Source organism: Bos javanicus, chromosome 1 (genome assembly GCF_032452875.1).
Source record: "Bos javanicus breed banteng chromosome 1, ARS-OSU_banteng_1.0, whole genome shotgun sequence".
Taxonomy (NCBI): domain Eukaryota; kingdom Metazoa; phylum Chordata; class Mammalia; order Artiodactyla; family Bovidae; genus Bos; species Bos javanicus.
The window spans coordinates 9,770,417-9,796,126 of record NC_083868.1 but is presented as its reverse complement, the minus strand read 5'-3'; the positions used below and the strand labels follow the sequence as shown (position 1 = coordinate 9,796,126).

General features: G+C 42.8%; 1 protein-coding gene across 2 annotated transcripts in view; it reads right to left on the bottom strand.

The window, feature by feature from the left end:
* ADAMTS5 (ADAM metallopeptidase with thrombospondin type 1 motif 5) overlaps window positions 1–25,366 on the bottom strand; it is a 56,792-nt gene extending 31,426 nt beyond the window's left edge. The window contains exons 1-2 of one of the 2 annotated variants that reach the window (XM_061423519.1): window positions 23,533–25,366; window positions 10,877–11,009 (exon numbers count right to left, since the gene is read on the bottom strand). In XM_061423519.1, the coding sequence (XP_061279503.1) occupies window positions 10,877–11,009; window positions 23,533–24,648 (1,249 nt within the window). In that variant the 5' untranslated portion in view covers window positions 24,649–25,366. The remainder of the gene's footprint in view (window positions 1–10,876; window positions 11,010–23,532) is intronic. The other variant, XM_061423441.1, reaches the window with a different exon arrangement.
* Between the last annotated feature and the right edge of the window lie 344 nt (window positions 25,367–25,710).

The window sequence follows — 25,710 nt, the reverse complement described above, 5'->3', positions numbered from 1 at the left end:
GATGAAATTTTTCACGCCAAATTCCAACTACTTGGGGCCAACTTGTTAAATCACTAACACCTCATAACAAAATTGTCCACTGAGCAGCTGGTTGCTGTTGTGGTTGAAATTAAGTGGCCAGGGCTCAGTGACCTTCTAAGCTTCGCATTTTGATGCTATTTATACAGTTATTTACTTCAATAGCATTTACTCAGCTAGTCAGTTCTCTGTGGGAAACCCTCTTACCACCACTCACGTTCTATTTGGTCAGCAGCATAAACTCACAGTGTAGTTCATAAAATACCTTCCAAATAATATGCAAAAGAAGATTGGCAGGAGCTCGTCCAAGTTTTGGGTGGTATGTTGAGTTTCACCGCACCCACAGAAAAATAGTACCTTTCATTCACATCCTATTCAAAACTGCTAAAAGTTACTTAGTACATCAAATACTTGTTGAGAATGTAGAAAGTTTATCAGTGGGATAGTGGGATTAATGTGGAGGTTTCACACTTGAGTTTTTCCCACCCTGGCATAGTAGAGAAAGTGGCCCAAGGGAACCTCTGTATTATGAATCTAGGTTTTATACTTCAAAAAATGTGATTTTTGCACTCTGTTTCCTAAGACATTTATATTTATTTAATGGAGAAATGGTGGCTTAGACAGTAAAGAATTTGCCTGCAGTGCAGGAGACCCGGATTGGATCCCTGGGTTGGGAAGATCCCCTGGAGAAGGGAATGGCTACCCACTCCTGTATTTTTGCCTGGAAGTTCCATGAACAGACGAGCCTGGTGGGCTACAGTCCATTAGGTCACAGAGAGTCAGACACGACTAAGTGACTAGCACTTTCAATGGAATAATAGTCTTTTCCTCCCAATGTATCTAGATAAAAGCACTATTCATAGGCATGTGTATTATTGCCTCAAGAGATACTCACTTCATCTGGATGCTAAATTTTAGATATTTCATTTAAATACAAGCCACATGGTAAACACCAAATTCACTTTGAGGGGGTCAAGGAAACTACCTCTATTTTTTTCTTTTATACATAATGGCGATGCCTATGTGTTAAATATCAATTATGAAAGCAAAGCAATTTATTTTAAGATAAAGATGCTCTGGTCTTTTTAAATGAATCTTTTGGCAGACTCTTTGGCCTCTGAATTTCTAATTTATCCATGTGATAACTTGTTGCTGAAAATATAGGTATATGGTTATTAGAAAAGACAGCCACTCTGGGCATGAACAAATTGGAGGTCCACTTTGGCAAGAGCTGAAAGGAAAAATGAATTTTATAAGATCTCCCAGAGTCAGTCAGAAAGGACTGCTTGCGGGTCAACTGAGAGAGACAGACTCCTTGGAGTGAGGATGAATGCTCTGTTCTCCATGAAGAAAGCCTGTCAGCTGGCTGGGAGAGGAATGCTCTCCCCAGGACAAGGAGAATCATGGGCAATGTGAAGACCGTTTCAGCACCAGAGGAACAGGCAGCCAGTGCCACAGGAGCTGGATCCAGGGCACAGTGAGAGACCCATGTGACTTCCCTTCAGAAGCTGGAGAGGGATTGAAATGGAAGAACAATGTGCGGGATGTCCGGACACTCTTCAGGAGAGACGTGACGGGCATACTAAAGGCTGCGGACAGCTCAAGAAACGGCATTCTCAAATGTGATTCCTCTCATCATTAAGCTAGGACACCTTACGTCAGCCTGAAATCATCCCGTATCTTTGAGCCTTAGAATGGCAAGATACAGATAAAAGCATAAGTTATTTTCAAGGGACACTCACATTAGAGACCACATGCTTATTAACAGAGAAAAGCCTGGAACCTAGGAAATTTCGAATGTTCTGTAGCAACTGACAACAACACATTTTAAATGGATGTTGTGAAGGGCTTGACCAGAATTTATCATGATGTCACTGATGGCCTTTTCCAGTGAGAATCTGTTCCTAAATCATCCAGTGAGATGTGCAAAATGACAGGCATGGATTAGAGATTAATCGCTTCTCCCACAAGCAGCCTTGAGCAGGATTAATGAAGCTGAGATTTAAACACATGTGTTCCAGAGGATAAAACAGTGTCAGAGAAAATGTTGACATCTCCTAAAATAATGTACTGTTTTCATCAAAAGGCTTTTTTATGATGGGTTTTTGAGCAATGCAAACCAGAGTTAGCTGAAGGGTGGGCTTCCCAGGCGGTGCTGGTGGTAAAGAACCTGCCTGCCAATGCAGGAGATGGGAGACACACGTTCAATGCCTGCATCAGGAAGATCCCCTGGAATAGGAAACGGCAACCCACTCCAGTAATCTTGCTTGGGAAAATCCATGGATGGAGGAGCCTGGCAGGCTACAGTCCATAGAGTCTCACAGAGTTGGCCACGACTGAAGTGACTTAGCGCAAGATCGAGAAAGAGTCAGGGAGATAGGATCCAGAAAGTCATAGAGAAAGGCAATTATTTCCCTTGGAAAGACAGAGACATTTCTTTCTCTAGGCCAAGTATGGGAAAAAAGTGAATTTAAGATTCAAGGCAGTTTTGAAAGGTAAGGGAAGAGATTTGAGGAAGTTCTACCAAGCTCCCTTACTAAAACAGGATGTGAAAAATCCTAGTGAGGGGGCAAGGCTGATATGGATTAACGACCACAATTCAAGATCTGGGTTTAAAGGAGAGGTTCCAAAGTCTTGCTTCAAGGAAGCATTAGCAGTTATATATGGAACCATTTGTAATCAGTAGACGTGCAAAAGGTTGAAGAGCGGTTTGTTTGCCTTAACTAAGTTAAGCAACCTTATTTACAATGCTATCTTTCTTGGTGAACCTTTAATTCTTGAGTGATGTAATTGGGAGCCACTTCTCACGTAAAATCCCAACACAGTTACAGACCAAACACTGTTAGGCAGTGGGTGAGTTTGTTAACGGCATTCATACACTAAATTTCTTTAAAAAGTATTACAGAAGTCAGAGTGAAATTTACAGTGATGTGGGGGTCCAATTCATTATGTCCCAAGTGATGTAGCCCTTACAACTGTATCTTGATGTTTGAAATTAGTAAAAATCCAGGTGTAGATTATAAGGGCTTCTGTAGAAAATACCCATCTATTCTTAATAGATATTAAACCGTGTCGTAAACATGACAGTCCTGCTAATGAGTGCCCATCACACAAAATAACCTCAGGAAAGAGTTTATTTGAATTATGCGGAGGAAATGAGTTTCGGGTAAATTATGTCAAAGCAAAGTCTGTAGGCTAAGAGTCTAAGTGTTAGTTCAGAAACAGCAAACTATTAGTCACCTGGTAATTTTTTTGGACAAGAATCATTTTTTAAAATTGGTAAATAGGCAGAATTTCATTAAATCAATTTCATCTTGGATATTCACAATGTAGATTTTAAAAAGCATCTTGCCTCCTTAAATTCACACATGAATTTGGTGTCAGAAAATCTGAAATAATGGACACCCTGGTGAAGACACATTACAGGAAAATGTTGGTTTAGTTTCTTATTCAACTCAGGTATTACTGTACAACTAGGGCTGATTTATAATATTAACCTCAGGAAGGAAATTGGGTTATTTTTCTAAACTTTGGTCTGTAAATTAAACAGAACTTCAAGCTCTTGTGTCCTGACCCCAAACTGGCCAATAGGCAAGGGGCCGCAGCATCACATCCTAAAAAAATGTCACAAAGAGCTCTGTCATGTGTTTTCTTAAGAAAGCCCAGCTCATGAAGCATCTGTTTCTTAATGAGGTCATGTTTTTATTTTTACCTAATTTTCCAGCTGGGATTATTAAGGTTCAGGAAGGTCTTGCCAGGGGTTGAAAAGGGAGTCAAAAACGCACAGGGGATCAGGACGTAGAATCCTTGGTGAAGGAAACCAGGATCCCCAAGAATTGGATCCTACATATCTATTCAAATGCAAATCCTTAAGAGAAGTGATACAACTCTTAAACTCCCATTTAAAACATTTGTGTTAGTTACCCAGTCCTGTCTGACTCTTTGTGACCCCATGGATTGTAGCCTGCCAAGGTCCTCTGTCCATGGAATTCTCCAGGCAAGAATACTGGAGTGGGTAGCCATTCCCTTCTCCAGGGGGTCTTCCTGACCCAGGGATTGAACCTGGGTCTCCTGCATTGGCAGGCAGATTTTTTACCATCTAAGCCACTAGGGAAGCCCTAAACACAAATGCTAAATGTTATATCAGTGATGTAATTTAGAAGGAAGAAAATAAATTTTTTTCACCTTATAAGTAGCTGTGTCAATATCCTTTTGATTCAAATTCAAGACTATCTTTGAAAAGGGACCCTAACAAGCCATTCTAGCATAGTGTCCAAATTTTGGGCTCTGGAGCCAGATAAATTGGATTTAACTTTTCCCCAAGCAGTATACCTAGTTGTTGACCTTAGATCAGTTTAGAGACTTCTCTGTGTGTCAGCATCCTCCTTTCTTGGGTGACTCATTAATAGTACTCACTTCATGGGATTTGGTGAGGCTTAAAGGATATAAAAGTTGCAAAGTGCTTGGAAAATGTACCTGAGAAATATAAAGGCCCAGTGATTGTTACTGAACTTTATTGTTCTCACTGATATCTTGGGTTTGTTATAATTTTAACTTACGAGTAGTTTAATTTTACATAGTTTTTGATAAATTCCGATTACCAGATGCTAGATTACTTGTGTCTGATTAGTAGACACTTGATTACTAGTGTCTGATAATCAGACACTCAATTTGGGAGACAAGGGGACATTTTCTAATCCTAAGAAGGAAAAAAAAATTACATGTTGTGTGTGATATATTTATTTTCTGTCACCTTCAACTTGTTGGCTTTCCATACCCATGGCAGACAACCCATAGGCTTTCCCTAGAGAAATACGAATTGGGGTTTGATTTAAAAACAAACCAACTGATACTAAAACTACATCTTTCAATGCTGCCTCTGGACACGGAGCAAAGACCTATTCCCACCTTTCATCTGGGGGCCAAGAAAGACACTGTATGGCACTGCTCCAAACCGGACAGAAAAAAAAAAAGCTCAGTTCATGTTGATTACAGCTATGGGTTTTGAGGGTAAATACCAAATTTAATCCTGGCTTCCTTTCACCTCACATCTCACAGCCAGTCCTGACATCTGATTCTGTGTACTTGGCTTTGGTCTATGGTGTTTCCAAGGCCTCTGCAGCCTTTCAAAACATGGCCTCGTTTAATCTAATCGATGGCGGGGGCAGAGTCCCACGCAGATCAGCAGAACCAGAGCACTCCCTCCAACCGCAGCAAAACACAGGCAGCCATACGGTTGTGTCTCCACCACTTCCTAAGTTTCCAGCTGACTATCTGGCCCTGACTCTTTGAGCGGCCCGATTTTAGCTTAGGAAGCATTTTTGGAGTCTTTCATGATGGAGAGATTCACTTAGCACATTTTATAATTAACCACTCTAAGGCAGAGCTTCAGCCTGTTTGCAAACTACAGATATCATGAGTCTAAATAAAATCAGATGGCTCCCCTAGCACATTAGAGGCTAGCCCAACATCAATAAAATTATTATGTTGGAGAACTATGTGTGCAGCAGGTGAAATCATTATTACAAGCCCATAATAAAAGTTTGACAAGTTAAAAACATAAACTCTAAATGTAAACTTACATTCGCTTGAAACTTGCTACAGCTCACATTTGGATTGTAAACAGCTATAGTCACATTCTTACCTGCATCCATAGTCCAGGGATAGGAACCACGCTCTTGGTAGTTTAAAAAACTTTCTCAAAGATCCTAACACTTTACCCAATGTTGACCTGTCCATAAGATAGCAAGAAGGCAGGCAGTAAGGCAATTCTTTACTGCCTGGGCAGTGTCTAGACACATCAAAATCTATTTTCCAGAAAGCTGTATTGACACCCGTGGACTGCGTCTCCAAAATCTAGCTTTCTGTTAAGAAGGAACAGGAAAGCAGGAAAAGAGAAGTATTCCCATTCACACATGGCACAAGAAGCATCACTTCTCAGAACTGTTCATTTAAGTCACTTCATTATGACTTTAACATCATGGACAGAAAAGGTACAAGATAAAGGCTTAAGGCTTGCCTCTGTCTTACATGATAATTCTCAATGTAGGGACATGTTTCAATGGACCGAGTGAAAGAGCAAGTAAAAGTGAGTAAAAGAATAAAAAAAAACTTTGGGGGACTTTCCTGATGACCCAGTGGTTAAAGAATCCACCTTACAATGCAAGGGATGCAGGTTGGATTCCTGGTCTGGGAACTATGATCCCACATGTCTGTAGAGCTACTGAGCCTGCACACTTCACAGCCTGTGGACCCCGATGAAAGATCCTGCACAAATAAACCAAGACCCAAGTGAATAAATTATTAAAAAAGAACAAAAAATTTTATATTCAACTCTCAAGACTGTGTGTTTTAAATGCTTATTGTATAGAAAGAGGAAGTAGTGACTAGAGCATGCCATGAGAAGCTAAACCAGTTAATAAAGGTGAACTTACATGCAGAGTACATCATGCGAAATGCCAGGCTGGATGAAGCACAAGCTGGAATCAAGGTTGCTGGGAGAAACATCAATAACCTCAGATATGCAGATGACACCACCCTTATGGCAGAAAGTAAAGAGGAACTAAAAAAACCTCTTGATGAAAGTGAAAGAGGAAAGTGAAAAAGCTGGCTTAAAACTCAACATTCAAAAAACGAAGATAGTGGCATCCAGTCCCATCACTTCATGGCAAATAGATGGGAAAACAGTGGAAACTGTGACAGACTTTATTTTCTTGGGCTCCAAAATCACTGCAGATGGTGACTGAAGTCATGAAATTAAATGACACTTGCTCCTTGGAAGAAAAACTATGACCAACCTAGAGAGCATATTAAAAAGCAGAGACATTACTTTGCCAACAAAGGTCTGTCTAGTCAAAGCTATGGTTTTTCCAGTGGTCATGTATGGATGTAAGAGTTGGACCATAAAGAAAGCTGAGTGCCGACGAATTTATGCTTTTAAACTTTGGTGCTGGAGAAGATTCTTGAGAGTCCCTTGGACTGCAAGGAGATCAAGCCAGTCAATTCTAAAGGAAATCGGTCCTGATTATTCACTGGAAGGACTGATGCTGAAGCTAAAGCTCCAATACTTTGGCCACCTGATGTGAAGAACTAACTGATTCATTGGAAAAGACCCTGACTCTGGGCAAGATTGAAAGCAGGAGGAGAAGGGGATGACAGAAGATGAGATGGTTGGATGGCATCACCGACTTGATGGACATTCATTTGAGCAAGCTCCGGGAGTTGATGATGGACAGGGAGGCCTGGCGTGCTGCAGTCTATGGGGTCACAAAGAGTTGGACACGACTGAGCGACTGAACTGAACTGATTCTTAATTATACCTTTCATTGCTGACAGATGAAATAAAGTAGAAAAATCATGGGAATATCCTGGAAATTTTCTCCACATCTTATGTTTTGAGCACAGAAACGTATTTACCATACACATGAAGCAAATTGCTCATTTTGGAATAGACTCAAGTGAATTCAAAACACTCTGGCAAAACTGAGGTTTCACAGCAGCACTTTATCACCGTATAACCTGTCACCATATCACCATATAGCCTGGATATAACCTCCAGATCTGGAAAGTAGTAAATGTCTAATAAAAAGGGAGGAAATTACATAGAAGAACAGAGTAGAATTAGAATCCAGAGCATAATAAACTCAGGCTGATGGCTACAAGCAACAATCTAAAAATAAAGCCCTGGAAACAGAACAGGGAACTCCATGACCCAAGAGCACACTGGCTGCAGAGGCAAAGCTCTGTAATCGTATACAGATGATTAGGAAATATTTTGTAAGGTTATCTTTGCTACAATTTTTAAGGCTCATACTTTATAACACGTGTTTGCAATATTTAGGTGAAAAGTGAAATTAAAGAATAATAAAGCAATTAGAAAACAAAATGAATGAAAGCCAGATTCCTTTATGAAAGGGAAATTAAACCCATATTCCCCTATATCCAGAACTTACATTTCTCAGATTAGGCCATATGTGACACATAAAGAGAAATGAAATAGGCACTGTTTTATTGGAGAATAAATTACACAGAATTCTAAAGTACATACAAATGATCCAATCAAGAAATTAAAAGGAACATGGAGTGTAGTCAGACAGCAAAGATTTAGGTTTGATTTTTTTGCAGAGAAACCCACATTTCTCCCACATTATTCTCTTGTAGAACCATGTCTACTTAAGAAAAGAAAACTTCTTATTGTACATAAATAGTTTTAATAAAACACCTGTTCTCATTAGCATCTGGCTTCCTACCTCTTTACTGTATCTGCCTGTGTAATCCCTTGTAATTCCCTAGGAATTCAGGAGGGCTGAGAAAGGTGGTGCTAGAAGGTTCTTCATTCCAATTCGGTTGATTTGAGGGTCCATGAAACCTCAAAGAAGCTGCATTTACTGCCACTGTGGTTCCCTTACAAAGAAACCTCCCAGATGCTGTCAGTGTGTGAAAATAGATAACTAGTTGGACCACAAAGAAGGCTGAGCGCCAAAGAATTGATGCTTTCAAACTGTGGTGTTGGAGAAGACTCTTGAGAGGCCCTAGGACAGCAAGGAGATCTAACCAGTCAATCTGAAAGGAAATCTACCCTGAATATTCATTGGAAGGACTGATGCTGAAGCTGAAATTCCAATACTTGGCCACCTGATGCAAAGACCTGACTCACTGGAAAAGATCCCGATGCTGGGAAAGATTGAAGGCAAGAGGAGAAGGGGGCGACAGAGGATGAGATGCCTGGATGGCAACACTGACTCAATGGCCATGAGTTTGTGCAAACTCTGGGAGATACTGAAGGACAGGGAAGCCTGGTGTGCTGCAGTTCATGGGGTCCAAAGAGTTGGACACAACTTAGCCACTGAACAACAACAACAAGAGGATTGAAGGAAGAAAGCCCGTCCTTCATGGAATCTGAACTCTCTTTTTTAGAAGGTCAATATTAGGGCTCATGAGCTTATGGTGGTTGATGCCACAGTTCCACTTTGTTGCTTATCCCTCATCATTCCTTAACCAGCCTCTGCCTACCAGGGCTTAGAACTTTCCTTATGGAACTTCTCCCATTCTGAATAATGGTGATTAAATACTGGTGTACTTTGAAAATCATCTCTGGGTAGTTACAATGCTTTTGAGTATTTGAATTTATTCTTCTTAGCTTTGCTGAAAAATCAGAATATTGCCTTGCGTGGCTCTTGCGTTTCTCCCACTTACTCACTTGTGCATATATAGATATATGTAACAAATATTGATGAAAGACCAGTGCTAGGCTGTATTTTTATCAATCAGTTTAATAGGCAAGAGTAAGAGATAGGTGAAGGCATAATCCCAGCCCTGAAGTTTAAATGGCAGCTGTGTTTTAAAAATATTTGCAGCCATATGAGGTCTTCTGGTGCAGTCACCAGAGGGCCGTCTCATTCATTATTGGTCTACCTTCTAGGGAAAAAAATGGGGACTCATTGTCTGAATCTCTTGCCTGAGATAAAACAGAGAACATGGATACGGAGCTGGCAGTCCATCTCAAAGCTAAAGAGGCTCAAAAGTGTTAAATTGGATTGTGATCAGTGGTGCTCTTGGACAGTTATTTACATTAAGATGTTATGTTTGTGCCTTTTTTTTTTTTTTTGCTTAGGTGGTAAGAAGAGTGTCAGTTAAGAAAATTAAGATCATGATTAATACATATTAATTGGAATTTAACTACTGATTTCTATTTTACTGCTCTAATATACGGACTTCTGCAATTGCACTTTTGATGTGAAGTTAAGTCCCCAAAGAAAATATAGCGGCCAAAAATCAACACATTGTGAAATGTTCTTTGCCTACTAACGTGGAAGAAAAGTTTTAATTTCTATTTTAAAATTACTGTGTTAGCTTAAGAAAACTACATCTGTTTAATAAAATACAGCAAAAGGCGCAATAATTTGCACCATACTTTGCCCCCAAAAAGACTGCTAAAAGGTGATATTTAATAAGTAAATTAACTAGTTAATTAAAAAGCAAAACAGAAGTGATATGAATATAAATAACAGCTGGTATCTATAATTTACTCAACTTGGCCCCTGAAATAATTCAATGAAATAGGCACTATTATTTCTATATTTCAGATATGAAAACTGAAGCTCAGAGAGTTTAAATCATCAGACCAACAAGACACAGGCAGAAAGTACTCTAGCAAGAACTGAGCCCAGATGTATCTAATTCTAAAACCTAATCCTAAATAGTAAATTAACTTCTCATATGTCTAGTAGCCTCGGTCAGTGATTACAAAACACATATTCCTAATTGCTGGGATATTTGTCATATTTAGTCTAAAATTTCCAGTTTCAGGGTTGAAATGAGTTTCTTAATGTCACCAGGTAAGGAACACTTTACAATCAACCCTGGTGACAGATTTTGTTTCATTTGCTTCGCTTCTTAAAAACAAGACTGGAATGGTGACCTTAAGCTATTGATTACCTTTGCCAGGAGTCGATGTATCACTGACAGTAGAATAAAACCTGATGAATTTCTGTGTAAATTGATTTGCCCTGGATGAGTCCACAGAGTGATTTCTAAGACAAACATCTCTGCATTCCATTGTCAACTGTGACAGATTTTATCTCATCAGGTCCTGGGTGGATACTTTACAATGGCAGTAGTAACTTTCTCTGAAACTTTTAAATGGTACCAACAGAAAGGAAGTCTCTACCACGTGTGCCTAACTTTGGTTTCCATCCCTCTTAGGAGTTAACCCTAAAAGTGCAAATATAAACAAATATAATCCCCAAGGGTTATCTGAACCAGGAGAAATCTGGAATTAATTGACAAGTATGCTGGTTCCTGTTGCAGCTGTTACAAGTGTTTGATTTGGCCAGGAAAGAGAAAAGACGCTGCATACCAATTTCGTGAGCCACGGTGAAGGCTGCATGGAGGCCATCGTCTTCAATCACCGCACAGCTGCGCTCAGGAGAGCATATGGTCCCAACGTCTGCCATTCCCAGGGTGTCGCAGGAATGATGCCCACATAAATCCTGCCCAGGAGAAAGAAAGAAATCATTAGAGTCAATTTACATCCAGAAGGAGCCACCTTGTAGAACCACTTGCTCACTCCGAATGTCAACACTGGGATTTGTTGATGGTATCACCTGCTCAGCTCTGGAAATGCTCCAAAGACAGACTGACGGCATTGTCTCGGCTGAGCTTCTCCAGGCCCCAGAAGCCCAGAAGGATGATGGGACTCAATTACATTTTAAAAGATGTCCAGGATTGTGGCTTGTCCTGTACAAAAGTAGCCACAGTCTTAACAAAGCTGTATCATGTAAATGTAGGCACGTATCTCATTTTCACATAGGGTCATGCTTAAGAAAGTCTTAATATTCTGACCTAAATTCATGTTAAATGTATCAGAAGTCAAACGTAATAATTTATTTTCCATCACAGGGGCAAAACTGCAATTCTGCCACATATTCATGGCAGAATATAAATTTCTCAGTCATTTGGATAGGAAACTAAGTTTTAATGTATGAGGGTAATTCCTCAAAAGATCATCTCAATTTCCAAATCCAGTGGTAATGTCATAGATTGTTTCTTCAGAAATGTAAACAATCTTTCCCAAAGTGTTTAATGTAGTGTTTCTTAATTTGATCAATCCTCAGAAAATATAGGTAACATATTGTGGGTGCTCAGTCACTCAGTCATGCCTGACTCTTTGTGGCCCCATGGACTGTAGCCCACCAGGCTCCTCTGTCCATGGAATTTTCCAGACAAGAAACTGGAGTGGGTTACCATTTCCTCCTCCAGGGGATCTTGCCAACCCAGGGATTGAACCCAAGTCTTCTGAGTCTCCTGAATTGGCAGGCAGAATTTTACCACTAGTGCCACCTGGGAAACCCCTGTAATATATTGTATTTATATAAATGAGTGTATGCATTTGTCTGGTGAGAAGTTGTATAGCTTATAAGAGTTTCTCAAAGGACAACATGATCACACCTCACTAATGGTTGTGAAAAGTGGCTCAGTCGTGTCCGACTCCTTGCGACCCCATGAACTGTCTCTAGGCCAGAATACTGGAGTGGGTAGCCCTTCCCTTCTCCAGAGGGTCTTTCCAAGCCAGATCTCCCACATTGCAGGATTCTTTACCAGCTGAGCCAAAAGGGAAGCTTGTTACTCATGGTTAAGATGATCAAATTAGATGAAAGAGACATCAACAAGACAAATTTAAATTATGAAGCATAAAGAGAAAATAGACGCCAAAATTTATGATATAGATTTGTAACTATAAACTTTCCACTAAATGTTATTTGAATATTAATGGACATTAGCTTTTCTTGTATTTGACTCCTGTTTTCAATGAAAATGAATTGAGAGTGTGTATATTTCTATCAAAGAAACCGTAAGTGAATAACGGCAGAAGAGTTTTATAAAATATTGATTACTATGAAAGATGACTGTTTACTAATTAAAATTGTTATTTCTATTGCAGTTATTATCTTTGTGTCTCCAACTACCACAATGTCTGACTTTCAACAGGAACTCAACAAACATTTGCTTAATTGAAGGTGAGTTCTCAGATGCAATGTAGACCTCACACGCCTTTATTTTTTGTTCATTTATATTTTGATGACATAAGCTAATATTTTTATCCTACCAGGATGAAGAGAAAAGATGTTTATCTTATGTGGACTTTTGCCTTACTGAACATTGTCACACATGTTTAATATGCTGTATGCTAACAAGACTGCAATAGACTCCAGGAAGCCAACACGAGATGTTACTACTATATAACCAATGCCGCCTAGTCAATGTCTACATACTCTTCTAACTCTGCTCTATTTTGCTGCATGGAAGTCCAGCCAAGGTGAATAATATTTAAAAGATATATGCTACAATTTCCCTACTTTTTCAGATCCTTACTGTGTTCCATATGAGATCCCAGCTGTGATGAACTGTACTGTGGCCGCCATGTCATTACAACTTCAGACAGTGGAAATCTCAGCCAAGTACCTTTGGTGAATCGAGTCACCAAACCAACAATAGCCTCCCAAAGTCTCCTGGGTATCCTCATATGCCATCTTGTGGGATGTCAAATTACTACTGTTGAGAACAAATTAGTAGTTTTTAAAATTGAAATTAGAACACACGTTTGCATAACAATCGGTCTTTGAGATAATTGTATAGTTGAATGCATGTTTTAATCCATTTTTTTCCTCCAGTCATTTTAGTAGCTTTAAGACCAAAGACCGGGGTCATGGTTTAAGTGAATTGCTGGACACTGTAGGTTATTTCTGCACATGCAAATTTTTTTTTTTAAAACCAAGATTTATGTTTACCTTCACAGTTTGGGGTTATTATCTTCAAATGACAAAATCTAAGAAATGTTTCCCCTTCTTACGCTTTACTTCATTAATAAGCTTGGATGAAGAGTCACAGCTAATGGAAATGACCTCTTGTTCTACACAGAGTTTAATGTGGATTCTTCATCTCTCTCTGTTTACTGATAATCAATTGCTCATTAGAGCCCATCAACCCTCCTTGTCATCCTTGAATTGCATTAAATGCATTTGGCCCTTTGCCATGGAAATTTGTACATGTGACAAAATTATGAACAAAAGCAGTTTTTTTTTTTTTTTAAATCACATTGATTAAACCCCTTGACTGCATAGCCACAGTCTTTATTTCTGTAACTGTAATTATGTGAACTGGCAACCTTTCCATTTTACTTATGCAGTTTCAAATCATGGCAGCCCAGTAATGGTGTCTTCCTCAAGACTGACAATGAATGCCTGTGCTTCTCTGTGATCCAACGTTCACTCTAATCCACTAAAACTGAACTTGTGCATCAAATTGTTAACACATCAAACTCATCTCTATTTTCTGATGATGATTTATAACAACATTTACAGGTGCAAAGCTTATTTGAAGTTTATAGGTGTTTTTGTTTTTTTAATTCAGAGCAGGATTAAGCATCCTAGTGAGACAATAGCATATCTACGTATCTACCTGTCTGTCCATCCATTCATCTATCTTCCAAAACTGGAGGTAGGAGATACTGCTGCTGCTGCTGCGTCGCTTCAGTCGTGTCCGACTCTGTGCGACCCCATAGACGGCAGCCAACCAGGCTTCCCTTCCCTGGGATCCTCCAGGCAAGAACACTGGAGTGGGTTGCCATTTCCTTCTCCAATGCGTGAAAGTGAAAAGTGAAAGTGAAGTCGCTCAGTCGTGTCCAACTCTAGCGACCCCATGAACTGCAGCCTACCAGGCTCCTCCATCCATGGGATTTTCTAGGCAAAAGTACTGGAGTACTAAAGGAATGAAAACCACAAAAGGTATCCACATAAGAGTCAAACGAATTAAGAGTGCTGACAAGGATTCTTCTGCTTAGTCAGTGTAAATCTGAAGGTTAATTTATATCTGTTATGTTAAAGATGGTTCTTTTTAAGCAGGATTGATTTCATGATATTGATATGTATAGACAATGATGCAATGGAAAATTGAATACAATGTAAGGGTTTCGAGAGCAGCAGAGATTTAACCAGTGGGCTTTGGGGTGTTCCTGGCTGGAGGACAGGACTGGGACACTGTATCTAAAATAGAGCTGAAAGGGTCAGCAAGACCAGGGAAAGCTTGACAAAGAGGTCATTGACATGGTGACTAGGGGTGGCCATTTACAATGTCATGAATATGGCAGTATCTGTGATTCATCATGGAGTTTAGAAGGACTCACAGTGTACCAGACCTATTCTTGTAGATGGAGCGGGGAGTAGGGAGCCAGCAAAGCATGCTACCTTGAAATGCAGGTGCCTAGAAGCTAATACAACTTGGAAAATCAAAGTGATTGGTACTGGGTGGAGAAAAGGAACTAAGTAGACACGAATGTACAAACTGGAAGTAACAGAAAGAGATGTAAGGGAGATTGGTCTCTCAGGCAGCACAAACGCGCTGGGGGAAGGAAGGAAACACGGAGGCTGATAAGAGCAGATTTGATCACATCTGCAGAACAGTAGCCAGAATGAAGGCAGAGTGCTTTGTAAGGGGGAATCTGAGTTAACTAACACTTCAGTTCAGTTCAGTTCAGTCGCTCTGTCCTGTCCGACTCTTTGCGACCCCATGGACTGCAGCACACCAGACCTCCCTGTCCATCACCAACTCCCAGAGTTTATGAAAACTCATGTCTATCGAGTCGGTGATGCCATCCAACCATCTCATCCTCTGTCACCCTCTTCTCCTCCTGCCCTCAATCTTTCCCAGCATCAAGGTCTTTCCAAATGAGTCAGTTCTTCACATAAAGTGGCCAAAGTATTGAAGTTTCAGCGTCAGTATCAGTCCTTCCGATGAATATTCAGGACTGATCTCCTTTAGGATGGACTGGTTGGATCTCCTTGCTGTCCAAGGGACTTTCAAGAGCCTTCTCCAACATCACAGTTTAAAAGCATCAATTCTTCAGCACTCAGCTTTCTTTATAGTCCAACTCTCACATCCATACATGGCTACTGGAAAGACCGGCAGAGTTATGTCTCTGCTTTGTAATGTGCTATCTGGGTTTCTCATGGCTTTTCAGCTAGACCCCTACCTATTGTTGATCAGCTGGTCGCTGCTGTTGAGGTGCTCGACAGTTGTGGCAAAGTGATGCTCAGCCTTGCTTCTCCCAGTGTTTGTAACAGTACTTTCTATTAAATATTTATACAGATATTACCACTCATAAGGACAAGCTTGGGCTTCCCTGGGGGCTCAGTGGTAAAGAATCCGCCTGCCAGTGCAGGAGATGAGGGTTTGATACCTGGGTCAGGAAGATCCTCTGGAGGAGGGAATGGCAACCCACTCTAGTATTCTTGCCTGTAGAATGCCATAGACAGAGGAGCCTGACCAGCTGTAGTCCATGGGGTTGCAAAGAGTTGGACACGACTGAGCCACTGAGCACATACATGAGGACAAGCCTGGCGCTCAAGGGAAGGGCAGAGAAGAGGGTTTACGTAGCCTTGCGTGTCTGCCTATCTGTCTGCCCAGTTCTTAATGAAGAAGAATTATTGATAGGAGAAAGGGATGTGGTACATATTATGGCCATCAGTATAACTCAGATATACACTTATTCATCATAATTCATATTTTTCCTGTGGGATCCTATTAAGATTTTTTTGATGTGGAGCATTTTTAAAGTCTTTATTGAATTTGTTATAATACTGCTTCTGTTTCATGTTTTGGTATTTTGGCCTCTATGAATGTGGGATCTTAGTTCCCTGGCCAGGGATCAAACGGACACCCCCTGCCTTGGAAGGTGAGGTCTTAACCACTAGACCGCCAGGGAAGTTCCCCTGGATCTGATTCTTGAGGTGTCATTTCCCTCTCTGGCTATCTAAATGGCATCCCCCCAATAACAGAGGGTCTTATGTGGGCCTCAGCAGAGACTACAATATTTGGGTCTGTTTAGCTGAAAAAGACGATGTCCCATGTTATGCAATCTCCATCTGTGCTTCTGGATATAGCTAGGTAACACAAAACACAGAGAGCCCTGCTGGATTAGGGACCACGGGACCTGGGTACACTTACTCCTAAAACAATTACTGTGTGGTCACAACCTGCCAGACACTGTACTAAGTGCTGCCAGTGTAGTGAATAAATAAAACAAGATCTGATCTCAACGTGACATGACATGATTTAGACACGTCCAGAGGGAGGCAGACTGAACAGGCTATTGAGGGATTTCAGAAGAGGATGACACACGCTCCTTGGGGAAATCAACAAAGGTGTCTCAAAGGAGGTCACTGGATCTTAAGGGATGAAAAGATGTTTGACAATGTTAAAAAAAAAAAGTGGAAGTGTTAGTCTCTTGGTCATGTCTGACTCTTTGTGACCTCATGGACTATAGCCCACCAGGCTACTGTGTTCTGGAATTTTCCTGGCAAGAATACTGGAGTGGGTTACTATTTCCTCTTCCAGGGGATCTTTCCAACTCAGGGATCAACTCATGTCTCCTGCAGTCCCTGTATTGGCAGGTGGATCCTTTACCACTGAGCCACCTGGGAAGCATAATCTTTATCTCTATGGTACGTCTGGTGAAATTCAATAATCTACAGGCTCAGTACAATACATACGAAATGCACTGAGAAAGATATTCCAGAAAAGAAGCTGAAAGTGATGGATAAGACACCTGGTGACCTCATTAACTTGCCTGCCTCTCCTGGCCACATCAGATCGGTCACTGTGAGTCACAGATGTCTCAGGTAGCTGTCCTCTATTTCTCGTTCATTTCATTGTTCCTTCCTGTCTATCACTTAAGGCTTTTAAAGGGTCCTTTGTCTCCTGTGAGATCTCTACTGCTACTGCTGCTAAGTCACTTCAGTCGTGTCCAACTCTGTGTGACTCCATAGATGGCAGCCCACCAGGCTCCCCCGTCCCTGGGATTCTCCAGGCAAGAACACTGGAGTGGGTTGCCATTTCCTTCTCCAATGCATGAAAGTGAAAAGTGAAAGTGAAGTCGCTCAGTCGTGTCCGATTCTTTACGACCCCATGGACTGCAGCCTTCCAGGCTCCTCCGTCCATAGGATTTTCCAGGCAAGAGTATTGGAGTGGGGTTCCATTGTGAGATCTCTACCTATATGCTACAGTAAGTTACCTTTCAGCATCCTGATGTTGTGCTGGGTGCTAAGTAGCTTCAGTCGTGTCCAACTCTCTGTGATCCTATGGACTGTAGCCAGCCAAGCTCCTCTGTCCATGGGATTTTTCAGGCAAGAATGCTGGAGTGGGTTGCCACTCCCTCCTCCAAGGCATCTTCCTGACTCAGGGATCAAACCTGAGTCTCTTGTGTCTCCTGTGTCTCTTGAATTGGCAGTGTCTTTACCACTAGCGCCACCTGGGAAGCCCCTGTCCTTTCATACCTAAAGCTTATTATATTTCCCAGGATTGCCATGCTGCCTCTGGGCAACTCCAAGAATTAATTTGGTGTTTCTACAATGCCTATATCCTCCTTATGGATCTGGTTAATTCTCCTCTTTCTTCCAAACTGAACTCAGATGGGTTAGGCTACCTTCTAATGTACTCCCATGACATTTAATGACCACATTTCTTAAAACATCATCACACTGTAGAACAATCATCTACTTCTTTTCTGTTTCCTACATTAGGATTCTTAGGAAAAGGGCCACTTTTCAAACCTCTGAATCCCTCTTTGCCTATTAGAAATATATTGAATGTTTTCATAAATTCATTGTAATATTTTTATCTTAGAGACCACTTAATAGGACAGCTTCCCTCTCAGCCATTTGTCAGCTGTTACTGGGAGAAGTTTATCTCTGTTTCTCTTTGTATGCATGTCCTTATCTGTCAAATGATAATAGGATCAGATGCATGCACATTGTTGAAAGAATTAACTCTTAAATGATTTATGACTATGAATGGCATCTTATGAAATGCTCAACAAAAGCTGGTTGAATCCAAATAAAATCTATCCATCCTTTGAGGACCAATTCAATTCTCCATTTACAATAAAGCCTGTATAAAGATCCAGAGGCAGAATTAATTGTTCCCTTCTTTTTCCTTTCTCAGCTTTTGTTTATAGCTCATTTGCAGCAATTATCAGAGCTTTCCTAATATTAGAGTAATATATGCATATATGTGAGCCTCCCAGGGAGTAACTAGTGGTACTTGTACTAGTACAACCAGCTTGCCAGTGTAGGAGAGGTGGATTTGATCCCTGGATTGAAAAGATCCCCTGGAGGAGGGTGAGGTAACTCACTCCAACACTCTTGCTTGGAGAATCCCATGGACAGGCTATTATCCACTGCATCAACTCAAACAACTTAGCTTGCAGGCACAACACATATACATACGTAAGCGGACAAAGGTCCGTATAGTCATAGCAGTGGTTTTTCCAGTAGTCATGTACAGAAGTGGGATGTGGACCATGAAGAAGGCTGAGCACTGGAAGAATTGATGCTTTTGAATTATGGTACTGGAGAAGACTCTTAAGAGTTCCCTGGACTGCAAGGAGATCCAACCAGTCCATCCTAAAGGAAATCAGTCCTGAATATTCATTGGAAGCACTGATGCTGAAGCTGAAGCTCCAGTACTTTGGCCACCTAATGCGAAGAGCCGACTCATTGGAAAAGACCCTGATGTTGGGAACGATAGAAGGCAGGAGGAAAAGAGGGAAGCAGAGAATGAGAGGGTTAGACACCATCACTGATTCAGTGGATATGAATTTGAGCAAACTCAAATGGTGGATGATGGGAGATGGTGGAGGACAGGGGAGCCTGGCATGCTGCAGTCCATGGGGTCACAAAGAGTTGGACATGACTTAGTGACTAAACGACAACAACATGCATATATCTGCTTCCTCTCCCCTGGTGACAAGCCGGAGTGGGCAGGGATGAGATACTTTCTTACTCCCTTCAACTCCCTAAATGAGTGTCTCACAAAAAGGAGGTGCTCAGATGCATGAGCTGAATATAAGAGAGACGACAGTGAAATATATCCTCTGTGTCATGGTTTATTGTCTCTGATCTAATGGCTTTTGATTTTGTGGAATATTCTTCATGACTACTTAATTTAGACATAATTTATTTACAACATTATGTTAGTTTCAGATGTGCAAACTAATGATTCAATAGACACATATATTGCAAACTGATCGCCATAGTAAGTCTACTTAACATCCATCACAAAGTTTTACCCTCGTGATGTAGAACTTTTAAGACCTACTCTCAGCAATTTTCAATTCATAACTTATTATTTAAATGTCAACTTGAACGGCTGAAAATTCCCCCTGTCTTCCCAATTCTGAGTTATTTAGCTTTTTACCAGTTAGAATTGACCTATTGGCTATGATTCTTTGAGAAGGCTTTCCTTGTGAGTTTAAATGGGATTTGAACTCAAATGCGTGATAAAATCAGTTAATCTAGCCTACAAGCAAATAATAAAGAGCTCATCCTTTTCCCTCTTCCAAGCTCCCAATCTTCTTCTAGGGCGCCCTATTATGATAGCTAGCTAGTAATTCTGAGTGGAGTCCCTGTTACAATGTAAGAGTTCCCCTTATAATGCCTTACAGCATTATAAAGCAGAACGTAGATTGGCAATTTGGGATTGACATGTACATACTGCTATGTTTGAAACAGATAACCAACAAGGACCCACTGTGTAGCACAGGGAACTCTGTTCAACACTCTGTAATAGACTGAATGGGAAAAGAATTTGAAAAAGAATAGATACATGGATTTGCATAATTGAATCACTTTGCTGTATACCTGAAACTAACACCAATATAAAAAATACTTTAAAAATAAGACCAATTATAGGAGCAAGGTGTTAACTGACAATTACCTGTTAACTGGCACACTGATGATTCATGAAAATGAATGAACTGTTTCTATTGTATAGTTTGATAGCTGGTTCAGTTTCGATCCAACCCTTCCAATCCGTGAAAAAGTCAAGCTTTCACTGATGTGGTGCAGAGGGCAGAAAATATTAAACAAACAATTTCCCACTGTGTTCTCAAGCAGGCAGGTGTTTTACCTCTAAAAAAAATTGCATGGCCCCCAAAGTGGGTTTAGGAGTTTGTCTTTAAAGAAACTATCTTAAAAAAAAAAAAAAAAAAGAGGAAGCCAAGAACCAGAAAAGGATTCTGGAAGGCAAAAATAAATCCTAGGGTGATCGGATTTCTACTGTTTGATGGAAGAAGTGGTGTGAATTCCAGTGTAAGTGCCACTCCGGGATGAAAACTGCTCCTCTTGCAAAAAAAAAGTGACTGCTGCTAAGTTTCTCTAATTAGGACAGCACCAAGTGCTGGGGTACAGTGCTAACAGTGAAGTCTGTTAGTTTGATAAATGAATTACCAGCAATATTCTGCTGACTCCTACACACAGCAATCAAGGTGGCCTCGGCTAGTCAACAGGGGTGGAAAACATATCCTCACACATTTGCTTCATGCCTGAAAAACAAGCAATTTAGGAGAAGACATCTGGACACAGAATTTGAACAGTGCTCAGAGCCCATCAAAACATGGATTTCATGGCTTGGCGTCTGGCTGCTAAGCAACGTACTTCTTACATTCAAAACAGAGTTGTAAAAGTGGGATTCTGATGCCAACTCCGGGTATTTCTCATTGAAAAAAAAACAGCCATGAAAGTTTTTCTTTAGATCCCAGATATCTGATTTCCATGAAACTGAAGATCTCAGATCATTTCTCCTTTAGTTCCCCTTGGTTTCCATACTCTGAAGTATTAACGAGAGACTGACATTGTATTTTAAAGTACTCCCCAGTGAATGCTATGTGAGAATCTTGCTATATTCTTCTCAGCCCCTAATTAATTGTGCTTTTTAAATTAGATGCATATAATCATGATAATATGCTTTTCAAATATTTGGTTCTCATCAAGTTAGATGTATATACCAGAGAGCCAGCCACCAGCTAAATGAGATTTACTTTACTGCTTCTGCTTGGCAAGGAGGCCAGGGAGGGCCCATGTAAAATATTTTCATGTGTAGACTAGCTTGAAAAATGAATGTCCTTATAGTACTTATTAAAATGAAGATAGATGTTAATTTATTCCTTCCTTATCTAATAAAAGGTACTGATATATTCCAAAGCTTGGAAAATAGGGATTGTTAACTACTCAAATGAAATCCAGAAAAGGCAACAGGCAAATCATTTAGAATCACTGACTAGTTTTACTTTTTTCCTTTTTATTCTAAGACGCAATTAGGAAAATTATAGGGCGGGAACTAGAGAGTCATGGGGTCTTCTATTTATGTTTATTTTAAAAATTATGGAATCTGCATTTGTATTAAAAATGAGAGTGCACCATGACAATGTTCAAAGGGAACACTTTGGAGTAGTATGCCTACAAAAGTATTTTTTCTTCTGTCTTTGGAGAACTTCCTTCCATAAACTCTCTGAAGCCTCCTTCTTGGCAGCCTCTAGTGATGTAGCAAAGCAAGAAATCCAGACACGGAAAGTTGCTTACCAAAAAAAAAAAAAAAGACCTGGAAACCAAATAAGAAAGGGATAGTTTTACAGGAGAACTTCACTTCATATGGAAGGCCACAAAAGTGAATGCTCTTCCGTTTTAAAGATTAATGTTGTGCAGAAAAATTAAAGGATGGTGTCCAGGAGATCATTTAATGAAGAGAAAGATTTTCCATCTTGCAAAGCACCCTGTACTGTCGGCATCTCCCTAACTGCTGCCCTCCAGCATCTTTATTTACATGTGGTTTGCATTTATGTCCACCCCATGAACCACAAGTGTTTCTTCACTCCAAATTTATCAACACTTTTCCTTCATACCAGGAGTGCCTTAGTAAAAATAGGAGAATTAGGTGGTGGAGCTGTGTGATTCTGAAACCTCCTGCAAGCCGTCATTGAATTTCCTGTCCTATTTCTGTTCGTTCCCTTTTGTACCATGAATTTGCATAATATTCCAAAGTTTCTAATCCCTCCTCTATCCTGGATGGATCTCAAGCACTTAAAGAATGTGCTATCAAGGTCCATTCTTACCAGACATCTGAGAGCATGACTCAAAACTGCCAATCAGAGGACAGCTGTGAAAACCGAGGCTCAGAGCTCCCAGCAAAACCAGCACAAAACCATCTCAGACTCTGTATCCGAATGTCATACTTTGGTGGTGGTCTACATAGGTACTGGGTTACTCCCAGAACCTCTGAGTCTATAAAGATCATTTTTTCCCCCTCCCATTACCTCCGTCCTTAAAAGAGGGAAATCCTGGAAAAACATTCCTTCATGTCTTGACTCTCTGCCCAGATCTTTCCGCTCTGGGACTTCAGAAACATTCATCCAAAACCCAAACATGCGAGTTGGATGTGACCCTTGACAGGCAGCTGTGGACAACCTAGCAGTGCTTGCTGTGCACTGAAGAACCAGGCAAAGGCGTTGCTAAGGAACCTCACAAGACTGGTTTCTATATCCTGCTGGCCCTCCCGCATCTCTTCCATCCAAGGAACCAAGTTTCCACCAAGGTGGATATGTAAGAACGCCATTAGAAAGCCAGATGAGAAAATGAATCCTTCCTTTAGAAAGTCTTCTTTTGACTTATGTCCCGAAAGAGGTTCAAGGAAGAAGGTTGGGCATTTACAGAGGAAGATGGTAGATAAGGGTGACTACCGTGAATCACCCATCACAGCCCTCTACATCAGGTTAGCCAAGGTTCTACCTTTGGGTTCATTGGAAAGTAGATGACCCCTGATTCCAAAAACAGACTCAGCTTTCCCCTTCTCCCCACGGAACCGTGCACATTTCCCCAAGAATGCTAGCCCAGCCCATTTTATCCTATTTGCACCTCTATGGTATCAGATCTCAGACTGGAGACATCCAACCTGATGGATTGATGTCTAAGCCCGACTTGGTCATTTAAGGTTTGATTTGCTGCTGACTCTATACTCTGAAAACATGAGCACAGTGGGAGGCTGTCATGGGTTTCCTGCAAGGAGCAGATCAGTAAACCCATGGGGCCAGGCGGTTCGTGGGAGAAAGAAGGCTGTCAACAAGGCCATCCCTTTGACCTACCTCCTTACTGCAGGGCTTGAACCACTCACCCAGGCGGGACCTACCTCCCGAGTAAACAGGATGGCCGCGTCATAGTGCTCCTCGTGATCATCCCCTAGCTGGTTGTGCTGGTGCTGCCACTTGCAGAAGTTCTTGAGCGTGGTGGCCGCGTTCTTGCTCACCTCCAGGCTCTTGTCCTTATCGCCCAGCACCACCACCTTCACCACGACCAGGCGGATGTGGTTCTCGATGCTGGCGTGGCTGTACAGCTTGTTGGCGATGGAGGCCAGGGTCAGTAGGTAATGCTGGAGGCCCCGGCCGTACATCCGCGCCATGGATGCGTCGGCCACCAGGAGCAGCTCCACCTGGCGGGCCCGGGAGATTGAGCGGCGCCGCCGCCGCCACCACGTCCGTGGTCCCTGACTCCCGTCGGACGAGGGAGCCGACTGGCCCGGGAGCTGCTGCGGGGCTGGAGCCCAGCGTCCGTCCGGGCGGCTGGGCGCCGGGGGGCGCTCGCGGGCGCCTGGCGGGGACGCGTGGGTCTCGCAGCTGGTGCGAGGAGGCAGAGCCTCAAAGCTGAAACCCTCGCGGGTATAGACGTGCAGGATTCGCGCGGACTCGTCCCCGTAGACGCGCGCATTGCCCTCCGCCTCTGCCCAGGGACCGCGCAGCAGCGGCTGCAGGGTGTAGCGCGCGCGCTTGACCGCGAAAAAGCCGTCGAGGCCGCCGCAGAGGTCAAAGACGGCCAGCGAGCGCGGGCTGCCGTCCACCGTGCCCCGATAGAAGCAGTGGCCCCGGTGGCGCCGGGTCGCGTTCGGCCCGCCTCCTGCGGGCACCAAGCCAGCGGCGCCCACCGAATCGTCCCTTTCCAAGTCCAAGAGGAACCGCCGACCTCCCGCGTAGACGAGGTAGCCCACCTTGCCGCCGCCGGAGTAGAGCTGGTCGATGTTCTGCACGAGCCCGCGGCTCCCGCGCTGCGGCGCCAGGGGGTGCGGGTGGCCCGGAGGCTCGGCCGGCTCCTGCGCCTCCTCCCCCCGCCGCCCGCGGGGCTGGGCGGCCGCAGCCACAGCAGCAGCCCGAGGCTGCCCGGCTTTATCCTGGGCAGGTGCCGCGGTGGGGCCGGCGGCCACCGGGGGCAGGCGGAGCGCGCACAGCATCAGGGCCGCCCACCCGAGCAGCATAGTGCGCTGCCCGCGGGGAGGGGCTGCGCGCCGGGGGGCACTTGGTGGGTTATTTGTTATTAGCTCTGGAAGTTACCGGGGCGGGAGGTGGGGATACACATACACTTGCTTGCAAGGTTGAGTCTAGTGTCGGAGGGAGGGGGAACCCGGTAGCAGCGCCAGCCTGTCCCGGCCGCGATGCCAGCGTGCGAACTTTTCTTTGTTGCTTTGGAAAATGTTTGGATTCGGGCTCCGGAAAGAAGAGGAAAGAAAGAAAAGGAAAAAAAAAAAAAAAAACCGGGTTGCGGATATTCAGCAAGTACTAGAAAAGGGGGGAAAACCCAAACACGGCCAGGATCGGGGCACCAAGAAAAGTCAGGAAGGTGCCGCGCACCAGGCGGGAGACTGGTGCATGCTTTCCTCCAGGCTCCTTGCTGCTCCCGACCCGCCGGCCGCGGGGTTCCCAGCTCCGGAGCCGGCTTCTTTTCTTATTTGGGGGGTCTCCTTGACTCTACTGGAACAGGCCAGAAGGGAAGAAGAAGAGGGAAAAAAGGCAGAAAAATTAAAACAAAAATGCCAGGGGCGGCCTGGGGCAAGCCAGCGAAGCGGCGCGTCTGGGTCCCTTCGGATGCGGTGTCTTCCTGCCCGCCGTCATCCCCAGTCTGCCGCTGCGAGCGCCGAGAGCAGCGCGAGCGCTGTGAAGATGCGAGGAGGTGGAACAATGAATTTATAGCGGCATGCCATCCTGCAATGGCAATTTCAACAATTCGTCACTGCAAGCTGCCTCTTAAAGGGAGAGCTTCCCCCAACACTCCCACCCTTCCTGGTCCGCGCCTAATCAGATGGGGGAGGGCGGGCCTGGGATGGGGTGGGGGGGTTGATCGAGGAAAGGGCGACCGCGGAGGAGGAAGGGACCCGGCGAGGTGGAAGGAGGGAGGAGGGAGAGAGCAAGGGCGAAGGGGGAGAAAAAAGTATTTGAGGAAGCAAAACAGATTTCCTTGGCCTCATTTAAAGCCACAGCGGCTCGGGGTTTGTCTGATATTTCACAACCAATGGGGTTGGCTAACCTCGGCTTACCTCATC